Raw genomic sequence first — 19,673 nt, forward strand, 5'->3', positions numbered from 1 at the left:
TCAAACTCAACTGTGTAATTCTAGGTAACTTGTAAAATGGGGTGATTTCCAATTCCAAGTCTAACCTCCTAGGGCTTGAGTGTCCACATACAGGGACAGCACATTTTAGCTCTTAAGTGGCTTTTTAAAATACTTTGAATGCTTTATATTTTGTTACAGTCATCCTTCAACTGTTTTGAAACGCCCCAAACACTATTTTAACTGTCCAAAACGAACAAAAAAATGTTGTTTTTACTCTCCGATACTCAAAACATGTTAAAAAAACACACAATGTTACATAAGCATTAAAAAACAGTCAGGAAAAAGGACCACGAGTCCTCATATATGGACATCATTTTTATCTAAAAGTACATCATATCAAAAGATGATACTAAGGTTTTATTCCAATTAGGTTCCAATAAGCCCAAATAGCAAAGAGAAATAAAAAATGCATGTAAAAAAACAGATTGGGCCTTAAGAACTTCAACCATGTGGCAATTATGTTGTCATAAAACACATTCAACTGTATTTCATGAATGCAATTCATTATAAATTAAAATGGCAGGACGATTATCAATTAAAAACATCAATGGCTGACCATTTTATCAAATGACTGATCAATTTTCCTTGATAGAAAGAGTAAAGATGTCTTACAAATGATATGAAATTTTGACCAAAACAAAGTAAAAAAGTAAACCCAGCAATTTGCAATAGTTATTACATTGTAAAATGATGTAATTTTAAAGGAAAAAAGACACGTTGCCTAATCTGACATTTTTAAAGAATGGTGATTAGTCAGTGATTTTCACCTCAAACATGATAAAAAGTACTGACAGCTTATCTAATAACTTTAAAAATAGCACAACAAAAATGATCAAACTAAGCAGACTCTTCTCGTGAAATCCAAGTACAACTCCTATGATACTAAAAATATATAGAAAACCAAATAATAATAATTCAGAACACATTATTAAAATAAATAGCTGCATTTTCATCTTGTAAACACAAAGCCTTTCAAACTAAACGCAACACAGATCATGCATATTGAACTCAGCGAAGGCACTGAAAACAAGATTACCCATAACATCAAATTCTGTTTTTATTCAATAGTACTCTCTTCATAATCATAATCCATACATCATAATTCATTTAAAACAGTATGAAATTCAACACATAAATCACTTCATCGCTACAGTAAAGGCTGACTAAAATGAACCAGAATGAATAGTAACAGACTGCATATGTAGTATCAACAAACGTCTATTTACAGTGCATAAACTCTGTCTGCACCAGGCCATGAATGCAAGTCTGCTCCACAGAATAAAAGACCAACTAGAAGTTTAGTGTACTTCAGGAGAATCCAATGCAACACTGATGGCCATATTGTAAGAAACAGAATGAAAATGATGATATTAATATGGCAAAAGAAATCTCATCAGGCCAACCTGAACTATATTTCATTGCTTGTATGCTCAAAGACAAAAATCAAGAAACAGTAGTGATGTTTAATACCTTAAAGCTGTAAAAGTGCTTGAAAAAAAAGAGAGAATGAAGATAAAAACAAATGCTGCTCCTTCTGGTGACTGTGCAAACATGAGATGAAATGAAAGCACATTTCTTTCACATGACTGGATGGACTAGAACATGAGAAATTAAAGCCAGAATCCTTTCTGCTATTCCCAGCCATTATTAACACAGACACTGGTACATGTGTTTCACATTGGTACAAAATATTGGTTGTTATGAAAGTTTGCTAAATTCAGCAACACACACACACACATACACACATACCTCCAAAAAAAGCTTGGGTCAGGCCAGCGGCTCCTTCACTTGTGTTTAGTACAGTTCTGTGGCACATTCAGCATGTTTCAGCAGTTTGTGTTTATACAGCATTATTGATCAACAGTCTTTCGCTGTCTCAGAAAACATAGCCGGTCAGGAACAGCGGAGACACACTTTTGATTGCGTCCATCTTGAGTTCAGGGTCATCGAGTTCAATGTCTTCTCAGTCCAGCTCTTCAATGCTGGGTTTATTTGACTGCATCATAGGCCTGCGGATTGAGCCGAGTAATAAGGGCTGTTAACCTGGAGGAGCAGAGAGATGATATTCAGAAGCACAGTCGAAGACATAGAAACAAACAGCAGTAAAGTGCTGACTGAGATGCACTGTAAAAAGTAGGGATGCATAACATATAACAGCAAAAAATTTGCCTAAATGTTTTACTAAATATAAACATAAATAAAGGAATAATTAAAAAAGTCAAGTACACTGCAAAAAAACAAAACAAAAACAAAAAAAACATCTACAAATCGATATCGCAATGTGCGAATCCGCAATATTCACATCGCAGGATCTGCAATGTTGAGTTAGGATTACAGTTGACCAAATACTGCAGTTCTGAACATACTCTACAGTTCTGAGTCACTGCAAAGTTCTCTCACCTTACAGCAGGAGTGGCCAAACTTTTTCTTATGAAGGGCCAAACACCAAACTTGATAGAGGCTAGTGGGCCAAAGGTAAATATAGTTGCCATGGGTAATTTTCTAATTGAATTAATAATATTTCAAATGACTAGAAAACATTGCTTTATGTTAAATACAATATTTTCATTTTAGAAATGAACTTATTACAGTAAAAACATCTCATTTATGAATGAATTACACTAGTTTTTCCTTTGATTTCAATGTCTTTTGCATAGTCCTCTATCTGTCAAGTGACACATTTACAACATATAAAGAGCCCTAATTATGCATTATAAAACAATATATTTAGGTTTGGGGGTCTCCAACAATAGGCTGATATGCATGCAAGGTCAAAAAACACTTTCATTGTCTCATAATGTGCATTTATTTTGCCTAAATATCCTAACAATCTCCTTTGTGTGAGGCTAATCTGCAGTGATTGGTCTGATGACTCTGTTCTGATTGGTTGACGGGGTTCAGCACGAGACAGAGAGAAACGCCCATCACGGTTATGAGGTAGCACAGTGTATGTGAGAGCCTAATGCAGGAATGCAATAAAGCTATGCAGTTTGTATGCAATTACTCTACTCTTAACCATAACTCCAATAACAATAAGTAAGTAATAAGTAATAACAGCGACACACATTTAGTATTAATCAACACTGGCAAAAGTTGAACTATTTAGAAAATGTATTGCGTCGCGTGTGAGGGACAGCTGATGGTGTCCATAGCAAAGGCAAATGGCAGAGGATAACGAGCTCACAAACACATTTAAATTTGTATAGGAAGAAGCTCGCGTTATATTTTCAACATAGTTTTGGATGCATTATGTAAATAACCCCATACAGATTTAAGCTGAGAGATACAGTACGAGCACTGGTCTATAATAAATAAGTGATTACAAGCCGCGTATATCGATTACAAGTTACAACACACAATTAACAAACACATTTTACAAACTACAAAAAAATGAGGCAACAATTTTAATGACACATATGTTATGATCCAGAGGAAGAAGAAACTGGTCCAAACAAACTGCAACAGTTACTGATAAAGTCCCTGTCAAAGTCCCATACATAATAGTCTCTGCTGCTCCATCCTTTAATAGCAGACAGTCCATGAATCCCACGTTGCAGCGTAGGTTATTTTATCAAAAATAGGAAAAATGACAAGAACAAACAGCACACGGTTGGCCATACTGTGGTATTGTTATGAATATGAACTTTAATCCGTTATACCCGCAGCTGAATCTCTATCTGTCAGTCATCGTCATCTTCATGCCATGATCAGTCCTGTGATCCCCCATGCTTCGCTAGTGTGTAAAGTGAAAGGCGCGTTCATGTTTTACCTGATCTGGCACTTTATGTTTGGTGATGTACCACATCAACGTCGGCAAGACAAAAGATCCGAACCCAACAAGATTCATTGATTTGACTATTGAAGTTTCTATTTTGTTGAAGAATCAATAGTTTTAAAGAAGGTGCACTTTCAGATTTAAACCTCAGCTGGATGTTTTTATTCACTTAGTGCTGTGTTACTGCATGGAAGATCATTTTTAAAAACCCATTATAGGGACACCAGTTTCAGTGTGCTTTTTTGTAGCTCAACAATAAAGCAAACAAAAAAGGTTACATCAAATTAGAAATGACGATCTCTGTGACAAAGCCATTTGCTCCAACCCTCTCTATTATTTTCACTCTCCTTTCAGATGGGATGGTGAGCCAAATCAAGGGTTACATTGGGCCAACTTTGGGCATCACTGCCTTAGATGCACATATTCAACTTTCACTCTGTTTCTAATTCTGATCGATGTATTTCAAGCCAATTCAAGGCTTTTGCACACAATAATTTATAATGTTTGTAGATTCAAAATTAATTATATATAATTACTTACTCAATGAAAACAGTGTTATTTTACATTTGATTATTCAATTTGTGTCAGAACCCTGTTTGTTTCTTCAGAGGCAAAAAAAAAAAAAAAGAAGGAACGGACTGTTATTTGTAGCTTTGCTGTGTTGTATTTTTCTATGCTTGTATTAGTTTAGTATTCTTGTAATCTGGTGAAATTGTATTTATATTGCAATATATAAAAATCACAAAAAACAAAATATCTCTTTGCAAGTTTTTTTCCCGAACATCCCAACATACAATGTACTGCCTTGAAGTCAAAGTGTTTAAGCCCTGGTAACCACACCATAAGCCCCAGACACACCTACATCCTAGAAAAGCTGTTGGCGCAAATATGAAGATTTAAATCCAGCTGTACTGCACATCAAACAACAGAAGTCTTATTTACCGTAGGAATACAAATATTCCGTGGGTAAATATTTAGAGTGAAGGCTGTGGTTTGTAGAATATACTGGAGAAGATCGTATGTAAGGGATTCCTAAAGCCAAACGAACACTTAGGAAAAGTGATGTGCGGTGAATTAATGGGTGTCTGATGCTGTTGTTGTGTGACTCACAGGAGAGATGATGATTCACTTCCTGAAGCAGTGAAGTCAATCTAGCGGAGGTGCTTCAGGGCTTCAGGTCAAATGTATGGTAATTCTGCTGGAGATTGGGCAGGATATTCATTAAAAGCTAAATAGCAGAGAGTGGAGTGGATTTAATCTTGAATGAGGAGAGAGTTGAAGCATTTGTGTTTTCTCTCACTCGCAGAGCACACAAATGACCAGGAGTGTGTTTCTAAAAACCATCGTCAGCCAACTAAGGTCGCAGGCTCCGTCGTTACAAACATAGTTTGTTGATTTGGCGTTTCCTAAATCCATCGTTCCAACAATCATTCGCAAACTGCGTTCCAAACTTGTAAGCTTGCGACTGCACGTGTGGAGCTGTAGTTAGAAACATAGTTCCTGGCTGTGTTCTATTCCCACTTATCCCACCTATTCCCTATTCATTTAGAACATTTTAACATTTAAACTAGGAATGATTAAAAAAGCATTAAAGTCATCTCTCTTAAGGTTAGATGTAATAGGTTTTCAAAGTATTTTCACAATTCAGTTTTTAAAGATCTTCATGTTTAAAATTGTGCTCCCTTGGCAATGCATGTTTGAAAACATTCATGTAATGCTGAACACAGCCGTGGCTCATGACAAAAGCTATAGGTGACCTATTATTTAAAAGCGAATTTGTTACATCTCCAATGCTTGTGAAAATAAATGTATCATACGTTAATCATTTAAATTTATATTAATTATAATTAAAATTATGGTTTAAACCACCCCGTTTAAACCGTCATTATGGGCATTTTACGTTATAACTGGTGGTTCAAACGATGGATCTGCGACAGAGAAACTACGGGTTTTGGAAAACACTTGTCACTACATCGTTCTTTTCCCAAACGATGCATCCTACTATGATAGCTCAGCCACGAGTTATGTCGTTGTTTGGGAAACGCACCCCAGATTAATTAAATCAGCAAACCATTAAAGGGACATTTCACCCAATAAAATTTAAATTGTGTCATCGTTTACTCCGCTTCTGTTGAACTCAAAAGAGATTTTGAAGAAACTGAAAAAGCTTCTGACTTTCATTGATTTTCCATAGTATTTTCTACTCATGGTTAGTGGTTTTCAGCGTTCTTCAAAATTTCTTTTTTTTGCGCTCAACAAGAGAGTAAACAGTGAGTAAATTATCATTTTTTGGTGAACTGTTCCGTTAAACGAACCTTTGAATCAAGAGGTGTTAATTCGAGAACAGATGACATCAGGGGCCTGTACCATGAGGCCGGATTAGCTGGTTAGCCAGTTAAGTTTCAGTTTAGTTTGCAACAAACCTGGGTTAACTTCCAGGGCAGGTTAGCTTTGAAGTTTAAGATACTACGGCAGCAAAGAGAAAATCTTTCTCCAACCTTTAAGCAATGGCTTATAGTACTTCTACACCACCTGACCTTAGAAAAAATATGATATACTGTAAGAGGTAGTACTGATATATTTTTTCTTACTTGGCAACCTGTTTTAGATCACAAAAAGAAGATGGACCCTTCAGTTATTATACTTTCCTTGCTATAATTTTTTTTATTTCCCATTTTCCTTTTCTTTCCTTTCCTTTTATATATAAGAGTAAAATATGTTTTAATTCATATTATTATTTATTTGTATTTTATTTTAATATTGTTCATATATTTTTATAGAACCTGAATGTATGTGTACGACAGGTTTTACTTGTTTGTTGTCTAAACAAAAAAAGAACATGTAAAAAAAAAAAAAGTTATTTGTACTGCAGGTTTCATATCTAACATGCTAAATAAAAACACCTAAAAAAAGAAAGACCTGTAATGGGTGTGAAAGACAGAGAACAATGTGTTTTTACAGAGGTAAAATTTATAGCCCCACATTAGGGAAATTTGCTGAATGCTGCAGTCATCACAATCAACCAACAGTTCACAAGACTACACAAATACATCAGTTTTTAGACACCAGAAAATAGATTAATAAACTAAATATGTACATTTAGTTGGATAAAAAGTGCAATATAAAGCTTTGGAATATAATAAATTAAACGTTTTATAAAATAGACATACACAAGTATAGATATTTCATTGTTTCTTTACAGTAATCACTGGACCTTGAGAAGGCATCATTTCTTTTGTGTACAGCAATGATGTTAATATAACATCAATCTCTGCAACACATTTTTAAAAACATAATTTCAACACATAATGAATCCAAAATAGATGCAATCTACTCCATCTTCATATATTGCTGCAATATTTATTTTAACATAGCGGTGAGGTCAAGTTTTGATGCATCAGTATTCTATCAGTCACGTTTTCGTTACAATCGAAATGTGAGATTTCTTCACATAAGCATTCCTGCATTGATATGAATAGAAGTCAAGGGAATAAAAAGTGTAGTGTGGATAAATGTGTTCAAACTGCCACAAAGACCACCTGCTCTCCATATGCAAATAAACCCTAACCTACTAAATCTACTAATACTCTAATGGGAGTCAGTCAATGTGGTTCTAATTTGCTTTAGTCAACACTTGGTCTCTACAGGGAACTATCAATTTAAGATTATCCCAGAGTGTTTATTGTTTTTCTTTTCGGATTTATCTAGAAACGTAAGAATTGCTTTTAAGTGCTTTAAGTATCAACAAGTAACATTAAACTAATAGTTCTTCTAAACTAGTAGACCTCGGTGCTAAATTTAGCTTATTCTTTTCTGGATTGCAAAGGCTGAATTGCACATTTTCAAAACGTCTCCTAGACTGTTATTTCTGTTTGTGGTCAAACAAGGAATAGACAGATAGCTCTATGTATATAGTGCTACAAATATGCTGGGGTCAGACATCTGTTTGTTCCCACTCTTGTTTTCTACTAAAATTATACATTGACATGCTATACAGTTGAAGTCAGAAATATTTGCCCCCGTTCATTTTCCCCCCAATTTTTTTTAACGGAGTGAAGATTTTCTAAACATTTCTAAACATAATACTTTAATAAGTAATTTCTAATAACTGATTTATTTTATCTTTGCCATGATGACAGTAAATTATATTTGACTAGATATTTTTCAAGACACTTCTATACAGCTTAAAGTGACATTTAAAGGGTTAACTAGGTTAATTAAGGTTGACTAGGCACGTTAGGGTAATTAGGCAAGTAATTGTATAATGATGTTTGTTCTGTAGACTATCGAAAAGAAATATAGCTTAAAGGGGCTAATAATTGTCCTTAAAATGGTTTTTCAATAATTAAGAACTGCTTTTATTCTAGCCGAAATAAAACAAATAAGACTTTCTCCAGAAGAAAAACTATTATCAGACATACTGTGAAATTTCTCTTGCTTTGTTAAAACATAATTTGGAAATTATAAAAAATAAAATAAAATCAATCAAAGGGGGGCTAATAATTCTGACTTCAACTGTATATATTACCATCTCTGAGCCAATTAGCTCATTACCTGCAACTGACTGACTATGACCAATATGCAATTATGTAAGCCACTAAAAATATCTTTAATTCAGTTATTTAGAATTTTATTGCAGGGTGTTCTGTCGTCATTCCAATGTGTGCAATTCTTTTCATGGAAACATAAAGCAATTTATTTATTTATTATTTATTTATTTACTAATGAATGAATTCATTTATTTATTTATTGTCACATCAGCAACTTATGGCTAATTTATGGCAAGATGGATATAGATAAAAACATTACATAATAAAAACAAAATTCGTATTAGAATAAAAAGTTGCTTAGATAAATATATAAAATATAAATGAATAAAATTCACACAAAAATACATTCAAAGTTGAATATGATTTTTTAGTTAATTTTTTTTATAAATAATTTAAGATTTTTCCTAGTGGTACCTTTTTAAAAATATCCAAAGTACTCTTCTTATTAAATTGTTGTCTAATTGTATTTAAACTTTCACATTCCAACAGAATATGTTTGATAGTAAGAGCAGCCTGGCAGTAATTACATTTAGGTGGGTCTTCATTATTGAGTAAATACAAGCGAGTCAACCTAGAATGTCCTATTCGACATCTAGTATATACAGTTTGATCATGCCTGGTTTCAAAATTATAATTTGCTCAGTGTCTTTCATTTAATTTTGGGTTAATTTCATGTAATTTATTATTGATGTAGTTGTCCCATTCCCTTTGGTTTCAAGTTCTCAGGAGGAATTAAACATTCTTTCACTTTGACCTGGAATCCAACAGAAGGTAATGTTGAACTTCTCATCTTCTAGTGTTGTCAATTTCTTTACAATCATGGAATTTATGGGGTGATCACACTTAGAAGCTTCAAGTGCTTAAAAACAGGATTTGGAATCTGTGCAGATTAAAAAGTTACAGTACTCTGTCGCTAAAGTAGTTCCAGGCAAGTTCTGACCACATAACAGTTCTATATGACAGAATCAAATGATTTCAGGTATTTCATAAAGTTTGAAAATCACGGAAATGTGTTGTCAGTGCTGTGCTGATGTTTTTTATTAATACAAAAGTGTAGTAACTTGGAATTTGCGTGTCATTTCTCACTAGTGAGATACTATTGATGCTTATAAATCAAGTTTCATTATTAGTAGAAACGATGCCACCTAACACTGTTGCAGAAAGCACAGGCCCAGGTAATCCACATCTCTCTTTCCATCTCCATCATAATTGCGTTTTTTCTGCTATCAATGGCTCAAGTCTCAATTACAAGCTCAATAAGGACATCTTGGAAATTGCAGCAGAAATGTCATTGTGTGCTTCGTATGGATTTGCCTTAATTACTTTATTAAAGTGTAAAAGAAACATTATATTCTAAAATAACACCAATTCGATGGCGCCGAACATGTTGATTGGCATTTATTTTTTAATGAATGAACTGAAATGAATCAGCACTGAACTAAATAATAGCACTGCCGTCTTGTTACAGCTGCTTTAGATTTGCCTTGTATGTAAAGTTTGAATAATTAACCGTGTTTGCATGCATTGCATTGAGAATTTAACTGGAATATTGCGTAAAACATTTGGAAATAAAGCATTGCTTCCACCCCACACGTTCAGAGAAGTAAATCCTTTCTAGGAAACGTGGAAAGATGTGCTGTAACTGCAATGTTATATTGAGTATGGAGAGGGATGCCTTATGTTTGGAATACTACTCAGAGTAGTTCTTCCTCTCACAGTTAGACAATTCTAAGAGTTAATGCAAAATCATTTCGAGGCTGAACTTTTGCTCAGACATTGTTGGATTTATTAAAACAATATTTGAGCTTGAATATTTAAGGGGTCAGTGAACTTGTCAGACCCATTATTCAAACATATGATCTTATGAGGCAAAACTGCATGATTTTCTAAATCAGTATTGAGTAGATTATTAAATAAATCTGTTTCCAGTGTAGTTTATGTCCATACCCTTTTATTGGGTTAAAAATGATCTGACTCAGTGAACCACATACTTTTTTTTGTTAGAATTTGCATTTAAGTTTCCATCTAACATTTATTTTTTATGCATTATGGTTGAAACCATTTATTCATTCAATCATTCTTTTTTTTTCGGTTCAGTCACTTTATTTATCAGAGGTTGCCACAGCCAAATGAACCGCCAACTTATCATGCATTTGTTTTACGCAGTGGATGCCCTTCCAGCTGCAATCCATCACTGGGAGACACCCATACACTGTCATTCACACACATACACTACGGACAATTTTAGTTTACCCTAATCACCTATGGAGCATGTCTTTGGACTTGAGGGGGAAATTGGAGCACCCGGAGGAAACTCACACAAACATGGGGAGAACATGCAAACTGCACACTGAAATGCCAACTGACCCAGCCGAGGCTCGAACCAGTGACCTGCTTGTTGTGAGGTGATCCTGCTACTCACTGCGCCAACGTGATGTCCATGGTTGGAAACTTAACTATTAATTGTATTACTTTAAAGAGACTACATGAAAAGTTTAATTGGAAAACAAGATATATCCATTTTGAGAAATGTTGGTTATTTGACATTATTACTTAAGACATCAACAGTCAAGTTAATTCACAATTTTTGTACATTAAACTATTACTTGAGCTCAGTGAAGGCCAGGAACACAAAATTTTCAAATCCATGATATTTTTTATTTATTTTTATGTCCAAATAGTTCCTAAATAAGTCAAAAACCATACCAAAATGCAACATATTTATCTTAACATTGTCAAACATCCTAAATTGGTTAAAAAAAAAACTATACACCATAAATATATGGAATAATATATACAAAGATTGATTAACAATAGTAAGATTCTGGGTTAGATTTGGCCAGAATGTACACAACACAACATCACTTTTTATTATTATTATTATTTTTTGCAAAACGCTATATATCCACATTAGGCTATATTCTACTACAGTAATTCCATTAAGAAAAGGTAGTGAATCAATGTTTTGTTTGATAAGTAAGATTAAGTTAGTTAGATAGACGACTTGTAGGTTGTTACAGAAAGAGTGAAGGGCGGCTCCTTCACACTACAGCTGAAAACCAAACCTGTATGATCAGAGCGGGCAGAGCCGCAGTGTCAAAGTTCTTGTCTATGTTGTATCGCGAAACAAGATCGCTTCGCCCCATCATATTTAATGAATTATTTCACTGTAATAATAATAATAATAATAGCTTATTTATTGGTTGTTGTGAAAATGCAAAAGCGTTTATTTTCTCCATAACAACCTGTACCCTTTATGTTCCCTTAATAAATTAACAACAAGAAGTAACGTGAGGTTTTAGGCTATAAATAATAGGTGCAACTGCATAAATAAATCTTCAGCTTCATGTAAGAAATTATTTAAAAAATAAACTTACAAAGGACACTTAGAAATGTCGCCTTGCTGACAGGTATCTTGTGATGGGGAGGAGCGCAGGAAAAAAGGCGCTCCCTGGCCTTCCTCTTGATTGACATCAGCAGAGACTCGTTCCCTGCTGCATTTGCGTATTGTTGACAGACGTATTTTGTTCTAGTCCACTTTTGTAGCGTTTTTATACATTTTTGTAAAGTTGAAGGCTTCATCTTCTATTGCTAAATCAATAAGCAAACTCTCTTTCTAGGGGAGCTCGCGCAGCTTCCTGAATGTTCTATAACTGTTCTATCACACTTTGTAAAGAAACTGGTCGGGCGGATATGGCGTTTTGTGAAAAAATGCGTTTTGTAGCAGGCCTAAAATGTACATTCTTAAATGTTATTAATGGCAGCAATTTACACATCGATTAAGGTACATCTGAATAGTAATAAACAAAATACAAATGTCACAAAATGGCGTTTATTGCGCTTTGCAACCAAACTCATCATATATATTGGATGCAACTTTTCTACTATGGTGATTAAGGGTTCTAAAAACAGTAGATATAGTTCCAGTTCACAATTACAATCGGTCCTCGGTGAAGAAATCTAGACATCATTAGACAACCGTACTAAGGGATGCTGGTAGAGCTACTCTGTTGCCTGGCAGGCAGTTTCTCTATAGCTGGCTAAACAAAACTCTATTTCTTTTTTTCTAGTCATCAAACTTAATGTAAATATAACAAAGTGCCAAAAACAGAAATATCTGATCATAGTCCATATAGCTGCTTAAATTACACATTGCATTACCATTCTAAGGCAATTACTGCCGCATTTGTATTGCACTCCAGAACGAAACCCTTTCCATGCTGATGGTCCAGTTCGGCACAAAATGTAAAGTTTAAGCAAAGAAAAGCATAGAAAATAAGCTAAGAAAATAGTCTAGATTTTTATGCTTAAATCACTATCATATTGCTAAAGTGTTAAATGTTTAACCTTAAATAAAAAAATTCAACCTGACTTTCTAGATTATCTATATATGCCTGTAGAGTCACAGACATTTTTCTCATGTAAACCAAAATATGGTATATTTACAAAGGTTCTTGAGAGCATCTCTTCAATTGTGTGACACATGAAATTAACGCTTATACTATAATTAATTGAATATTACTACTAAAAATCCATTTCCAACATCCTTTTACTTCCAAGCAAAGAATGATGGAGAACTTTGCAATGAGTATTTTTCGGGGCATTAAATCATGTTCAGTCTCTCGTATATTACATGTTCATGATGATGTAAATCCAAGACTTTTGTCATTTGAGAACATAATCCAGATTACAATGCCTATTACACTGCCTGCAGTACAGAGGTGAGAGTCCAAAATAAAAAGCTTTTACAAGCCTTTGAATGCATTATGGAAAGCTGACTGGGTTATTTGAGGTGAGTGACTATGGCTGGACTTTCCATGGCACTGCATCTATTCATACGGGCAAAGAGAGAAAGCTGAGTGCAACTGGCATTGAAAGCTTACTCATTCTGCCATTTCCCCTCCTGCACATTAACTTCCTGGGTAATCAAAGAATGACAGAAAATACTCCAGCAAGGTAGTCCAAAAGTAAATCTAAAACCCAAGAATGGTGACCAAAAACATGTGCTAGGGCAGATAATATGGGTTTATCCATTCAAATAGCCAACACATTCATTCATGAAATGACTATGATTATTCCTCACAGACAATAACATCCAGAAAGTCTCCAAAAATAACCGTCTCCACAACTAATAAAACACACCAGTCTAAATAAGCTGTCAAGTACAACTGGATTTTTGGTTTCAATAATCTAAAGTTGGATGTGATTCTATGTTGAATCGCTCAGATAGAAAGGGTTCAGAGATAAAAACAAAAAGCAGACATACCTATTAAATCCTGCATTTTTTTACCCAAAGAGTCACTGAGTTTGTGTTAACATGTTAAAGCACAAGAACAAAATGTCTTTTCTTTTGCTAATTAAGTCTGTGTGTCTGCACTCTTGCTCAACGAACACAAAAATGCAGGGCGACGTGCACCTGGCGTGAGAAAGAGCATCCATTTAACACATTAGTGGCATGATCAATTCTTCACAGCTGCCTCACCTTTGTGTCTTCCTTCCTGCTTTCATTTACGTTAATCCACTGCCCTTTAAAAACAGGAGCAAAAGGACACAAAAAACAACTTCTAAAATACAAATAGGAAAATATGACCACCAGCAAAGGCATATCATTTTTATCATTAGGGTTACATTTGCTCTTATACTACTTATACTACGGAAATTTAAAAATTTGACTGATCAATTCGACCAGGCACGTGCACACATAGGGGTCGACCTGTGCAGTGCACATGCCCTTTTTAGTCTTGGATAGAAAGTGCCCTTGCAAAATGATCTGAAATGCCCCCGCGACACCCGTCCCTGCCACCTGCCTATATTACCTACACAAGAAATCATCCACTCATTTATTAATAAATAAATCATTAAAGGTTTAATCATCATAAGCTATGGATATTAATTGTTTTGGCCGATTGGTTGCCAGTATTAGCTTACATTTTATGAATCAGCACAGACTAAAAAAAAAAAACAAACAAACATTTAAAAACTTCTTAAAAACTTATAACATGCTTTAAATCTTAAGTAAGCTTGTTACTGGCCATTATATCACTTGATCTTAGCAAGTTTAGTGCCAATGTAATTCTCAAGACCCATTTAATCTACTAAAAAAGGAACTGAATCAGACAGACTAGATATAAATAACTCAGTTTTACTTTAAACTTCAACTTTAAGCCAAAATAATTTCTTTCTAGCAACTTTTCCTTTTATTAGACACAAAAACTGATATATTTTTTGCCATCAATCTTGTACGTTTTTGTTGTAACTGGCAGCTTTGACCAGAACATTCTTGTCCAGTAGTTCTAGACGCCCTGGATGGAGTAACAGTTCATTTTAATCCAATTCAGTAATCATTAGCATTGAAACTCTTTTTCACTATAGCTCAATAATAATGGCTGTTCAATGGATATTTCATGAGTTATATTTCACATACGTACATATCTATACCCCCCCACCCCACACGCACGCACGCACGCACGCACACACACAAACACACTTCATTTATATCCCAGTGGAGACTCTTACATTTACTGTACAGATTCTATCTCCCTAACACAATCCAACACATAACCCCAACCCTCATGAGTCCCCATGTGTCTGTGTGCATCAGGTTTAAGTCCCCATTGGGATTTAAAAACAAGTTATTACACACATTTAATTATGAGTATTTAGAAAATAAAAAACAGACAAGCTTTCAGTACAGAACACTACTTATGTTTGGCGAAAGTTACTCATTTTGGGACATCTCTAAAAATGCAGGATAGTTGGTCACCCCTTATATGTGGTTTTTCAGACAATTTCTGGTTATGGTTCTTGTGATCAGACCACAGGGTATTTGGAAAACGTAGTCAGCAAAACTAAAAGCAAATGACTGACCCAATAATAATACCAATCTAGAGGGCCCAAATAATGCATAGATCAGCTCTGCAATATTACAGCTTGTATTCAGTGGTGGAACAAATGTAACACATCATTTTCAATTGTGCACAGTGTTCTCCTCGTTGAAGGGAAAACATGTTAAGTAGCATGTTATAATGGTAATGGGATCCTGCAATGCCTGACATAATTTGTCTTCTCCTATTCTGGCATAACAAACTGATTTTTTGTTTCCTCAAATATGCCACCCTGTGCCACATAAGAGTAATCTTAAGAAATGAAAAGTGATTTGGAGAGAGCAGCGAGCAGGCGGCCGATTTTCTCACGGCTGAGGCCTGTTTCAGTCTGAAGGGAAACACTTTCCTCCACCCATACTTAGTGACTTATTTTTAACCGTTGACCCAAAGCATCTCTTTTCCACAAGCCAAACACAATCCATTTCAAAACAAAAAAGGACCTCATTAAGACCTAAAAAAGTGCTTATTTTTATATAGCAACTACACCAAAAATAAAACAGTTAAACGCTGTATTTAAACAACAGGTCATACGGGGAAACCTCTTTAAAGTATTTTGGACAAAATTGGTCACAAGTTGTACATTTTAAATAAACCTAGGCACAGAAAGTCTTATACATGTTTGAGCTGAGACATTTAACCTAGACGTGCTTAAAAAACCTTCACATTGCTTTTGTAAGCTCATTACTAACCCACCTTCAGATAATAGACCATTTGAATGTGGTGATGCCATTGACCCATGAACATTTCTTACTTGTTATCAAACTATTTCATAACTGCAACAAGAGGCATTTCAATCCTGTCTTCATGTTAAAACAGCTATCATAACATTATTTATCAACATGTGGCACTTTTGGGTTCTCGGAAGCTATAGAAATTAAAAATGTAAAACAGGAAGTACGCCGGGACCATTGTTGTTGTTTACATCCCTTAAAATGGTCTATAGTACAGGGTTTTTATTTTGGTAATTTTTTTCTATAATACAGTTCCATAAATATTTGGACATAGACACAATTCTACCATTTTTGGCTCTGTACACCAACACAATGAATTTGAAATTAAAAACGATGTGCTTTACCTGCAGACTGAAATTTTTGTATTTACTGTACATCCAGATCAAGTGAACGCTGTAGGAATTACAACTGTTAGCATATGTGCCATCCAATTGTTAAGTGTCCAAAAGTAAACCATTGTGTTATTGTATAAAGCACAAAAAGAATTGTGTCCAAATATTTATGGATCTAACTGTATTTGTACAGTATATTGCATTTGTTTTGTCTAAAGTCTGTGGAGAAGCATTTGCTGAACAAAACGTGGATTTCACTTCAAATGCAAAAACACAGAAAAGCTTTCATGAATTGTCATGTGTTTTGGTTTCCAAAAGGCTAAAGATGCTCTCAGTTTGAGAAAACAAGTAACAGGGTCTCTGGATAACGCGTGGTTGTGGAGAATTTATGTAACTGAGGAGTATCCGGTTCTCTGTAAAAGCCATCCAAAGACTTAAATAATGAAATCAAGTTTGTCAAAATTAATCTCTTTAAGAGGAATAGCTGACCCCAAAAAATAAAAACCGCTGCTTCAGCCTTGCATTGCTCCAGAATTGTTTTCTGTAGATGGCTAAGAGTGTTTGCTTTACTTCATGAAGTTTGTAAAAGTGATTTGATTCTATTTCTAAGACTTTCACTTTAATGTGTGAATATTTAAATGATTTTTTAAAAGACGAGACAAAAAAAAAAACTACTTTATTTATTTTTTATCATGAAAATGATTCTAAGGTAAAGCAATTTTTATTGAAAAATTACTAAAATGTTTCTCACCTCACATCACATATAAAGCTATTATTTTACAACAAAAGACTATAACATAAATACATGTCACAAGGGTACAGCAGTCCTGGGGAAAGTTACTTTTTAAAGTAGTGCATGACAATATAGAGTTACTCCCAGCAAAAAAGTAAATTATTGCGTTACTTTGTTACTTTTTATGGTAAGTAATGCGTCACGTTACTTTTGAGTTACTTTTGTGTTACTTTCCCTTACCTGGCTGAGGTTTGATCTCTTTCAGAATTTGCAGGTGTTTTTGCACCTTTTTCATAGAGAAGCTCTGCATTTAAAAACCACCTATATAACATAAACCTTCAATTTCCTTTAAATAATGTAGGATATACATGCTGTTTATACAGATTAATGAAAGCATGTAAAGTAATGTGTTTGCTATATTTGTACATTTGTATTATTAGTTAAGTAATTTCGTTGTCTATTGAGATAAAGATTGCAATAAAGCCTAAGAGTGGGCTACAAACATGAAATAATTTACATTAAAACAGATTTTAATCCTTTAAATGTTTAACAAAATGAACAGTTAGACGATAAAAAAAAACATCTCCAAATAAAAACAAATTTTTGAGCTTTATACATAGAATAAATGACTTCATGTGGCTCTAACAAATGTGTAAATCATTTCCCAGAAAAGAAAAAAAATCTTTCTTTAACAATAAAAGCAATAATCATATTTGTTTAGTCGAGATAAGTCAAGTTATTGTTGCACCTGAAGACTGTGAACTGATGACAATTATTTGTTGTCTTTGCATCTATTTTATATCAAATAAAATTTTATATAAAATAAAAATTTGATTTTACCCGGATCTCCTAAGTGAACCGGTCAAACTAGTTCATTAAATTGAACTTGAGTTAAATTGAGCTGTCGTGAAACTGTTTGCTTCTTCAATACTTACATACCGGATACTCCCTCTGACTCACAATAAACCAATATCCTGAGTTATTTAATTAGTAGAACAGTACACTGACTCATCTATTTTGAAAAAAAGAGACCTGATGCATGCAAGCTGACTGTTCCCTCGCAGCACACTCTCTCATTGAGTATGCCATTAAATCTGACTAAGATCATTTTTAATGCGCAATATATTTCATAAAAGCCAATTAAGCAAGCTAAAAAGTACCTTGTGTTACATTTTTTAAAATGCAATTTAAATAATATTACTTATCTTTAAAAGTGATGCGTTACTTTACTCGTTACTTTGAAAAAAGTATTATTATTACGCTATGCATGTTACTTATAACGCGTTACCCCCAACACTGGTGTACAGACCACATTTTTTGGGTGCTTAAAATGCACTGTAAAGTTCTAGAAGAAAGCAAGCTATTGTATTCTTCATATCACTCCTTGGCATTTCATAAAAGAAAGCAATAAAGGTTTTGAACAACATGATCGTGAATAAATGTTGACATTATTTAATACGGATTAAATATAGAAAGAATTACGAAAGGTCAGATTGCAAACACACCTCTTTTTTGAAGTGTAACATCTTTCATCCCCAATGGACAATTGTATTGTGGTGAAGGATTTTTAAGGATAAGACTGAGGTGTGTGTGTGTGTGTGTGTGTGAAAGAACTCAACACTGACCCGTGAGTCGTACTCCAGGACAAAAGGAGGGATGTCGATCTGTTCAGGCAGGACGCAGGTGAAGAGCTGCTGCAGGTTTTCTATGTGATGGACTTTGTCTTTAAGGCCTGATACGCTGAATGTAGTGAAGAACCATGTAGAGACCTAACGGGAGTCACAAAGAAAATATATAGATGGAAAATGAAATAAAACAGTAAATGTAGAAATAGCTCTTGAAACATTTGAAGTGATAGTTCACCTCGCAAAACTTATCATTTACTCATTATTTACTCTCATGTGGTTCCAAATTTTATGATTTTCTTTCCTCTGTTAAACGGTAAAGATATTTAAAGGAAGCTAAAAACCATGAGCATTGATTTCCGAAAAAAGAAAAACAAACAGTGTGGAAGTTAATGGTTATAATGTTTTTCAGAAGATCTTCTTTTGTGTTCAATAAAAAAAAGTTTAGAACAAGCCAAGAGTGAGTAAATGATGACAGAAATTTTATTTTCATTTAACAATTCATTTAATACAGGTTTTACACCCTTTTTTTAAAAAAAACAAATGCACATTAGATCAATTCTGAACAACATTGTAATGTTGCATGCTGTCTGAATGCAATGTTTTAAACTGTTAAAATGTGAAACAATGGGTGAAACCATGTTCTTTTGAAAGATATATTTGTGCAGAATAAATAAGTGATAATACAACAAATTTTAACTCTTAATCACTCGTCAGCTTATTCCCTTCTTTGCCAATTTATTTTTTGTTTTAAATGATTCTCATGTCCTTACAAACACTTTTCACACGTCTTTTTTTTTTAAATCAATATATGAATTATTTTCATGTCAACAATATACAGAATCATTTTAGTATACATGTAAACGTTCTTTTCTAACCACCCTCCCCCTCATTCCCACCCTCACAAGACAGAACACTTAAATGGGCATAATTGTGAGACATCTTGCTGATGTGTAAAATAAAAGGAAATAAACAAGTAAACAACGATGACAAATAAAAGATCAAGTCATTCTTTTTCATCA

The 19,673-nt window shown here is 34.1% G+C and overlaps 1 protein-coding gene and 1 long non-coding RNA gene across 4 annotated transcripts in view; both read right to left on the reverse strand.

The window, feature by feature from the left end:
• Positions 1-1,053: 1,053 nt before the first annotated feature.
• The window catches only part of gdap2 (ganglioside induced differentiation associated protein 2), a 47,804-nt gene continuing 29,184 nt past the window's right edge, over positions 1,054-19,673 (reverse strand). For 2 of the 3 annotated variants that reach the window (XR_015498811.1, XR_015498812.1), the window contains exons 13-14: positions 18,652-18,795; positions 1,061-2,064 (exon numbers count right to left, since the gene is read on the reverse strand). Coding sequence is in view for 1 of the 3 variants with exons in the window: in NM_001004563.1 (NP_001004563.1) it covers positions 2,023-2,064; positions 18,652-18,795 (186 nt within the window). In the remaining 2 variants the exon portion in view is untranslated. Of the gene's footprint in view, positions 2,065-18,651; positions 18,796-19,673 lie in introns of all 3 variants that reach the window. The other variant, NM_001004563.1, reaches the window with a different exon arrangement.
• On the reverse strand, positions 12,402-16,953 carry LOC141376110 (uncharacterized). Its single transcript, XR_015499347.1, has 2 exons — positions 16,137-16,953; positions 12,402-16,095 (listed from the first exon to the last, which is right to left on the reverse strand). It is a non-coding gene; the product is annotated as an uncharacterized LOC141376110 (long non-coding RNA).

The sequence above is a fragment of the Danio rerio genome, chromosome 9, assembly GCF_052040795.2.
Source record: "Danio rerio strain M-AB ecotype USA chromosome 9, GRCz13ab, whole genome shotgun sequence".
Classification (NCBI taxonomy): domain Eukaryota; kingdom Metazoa; phylum Chordata; class Actinopteri; order Cypriniformes; family Danionidae; genus Danio; species Danio rerio.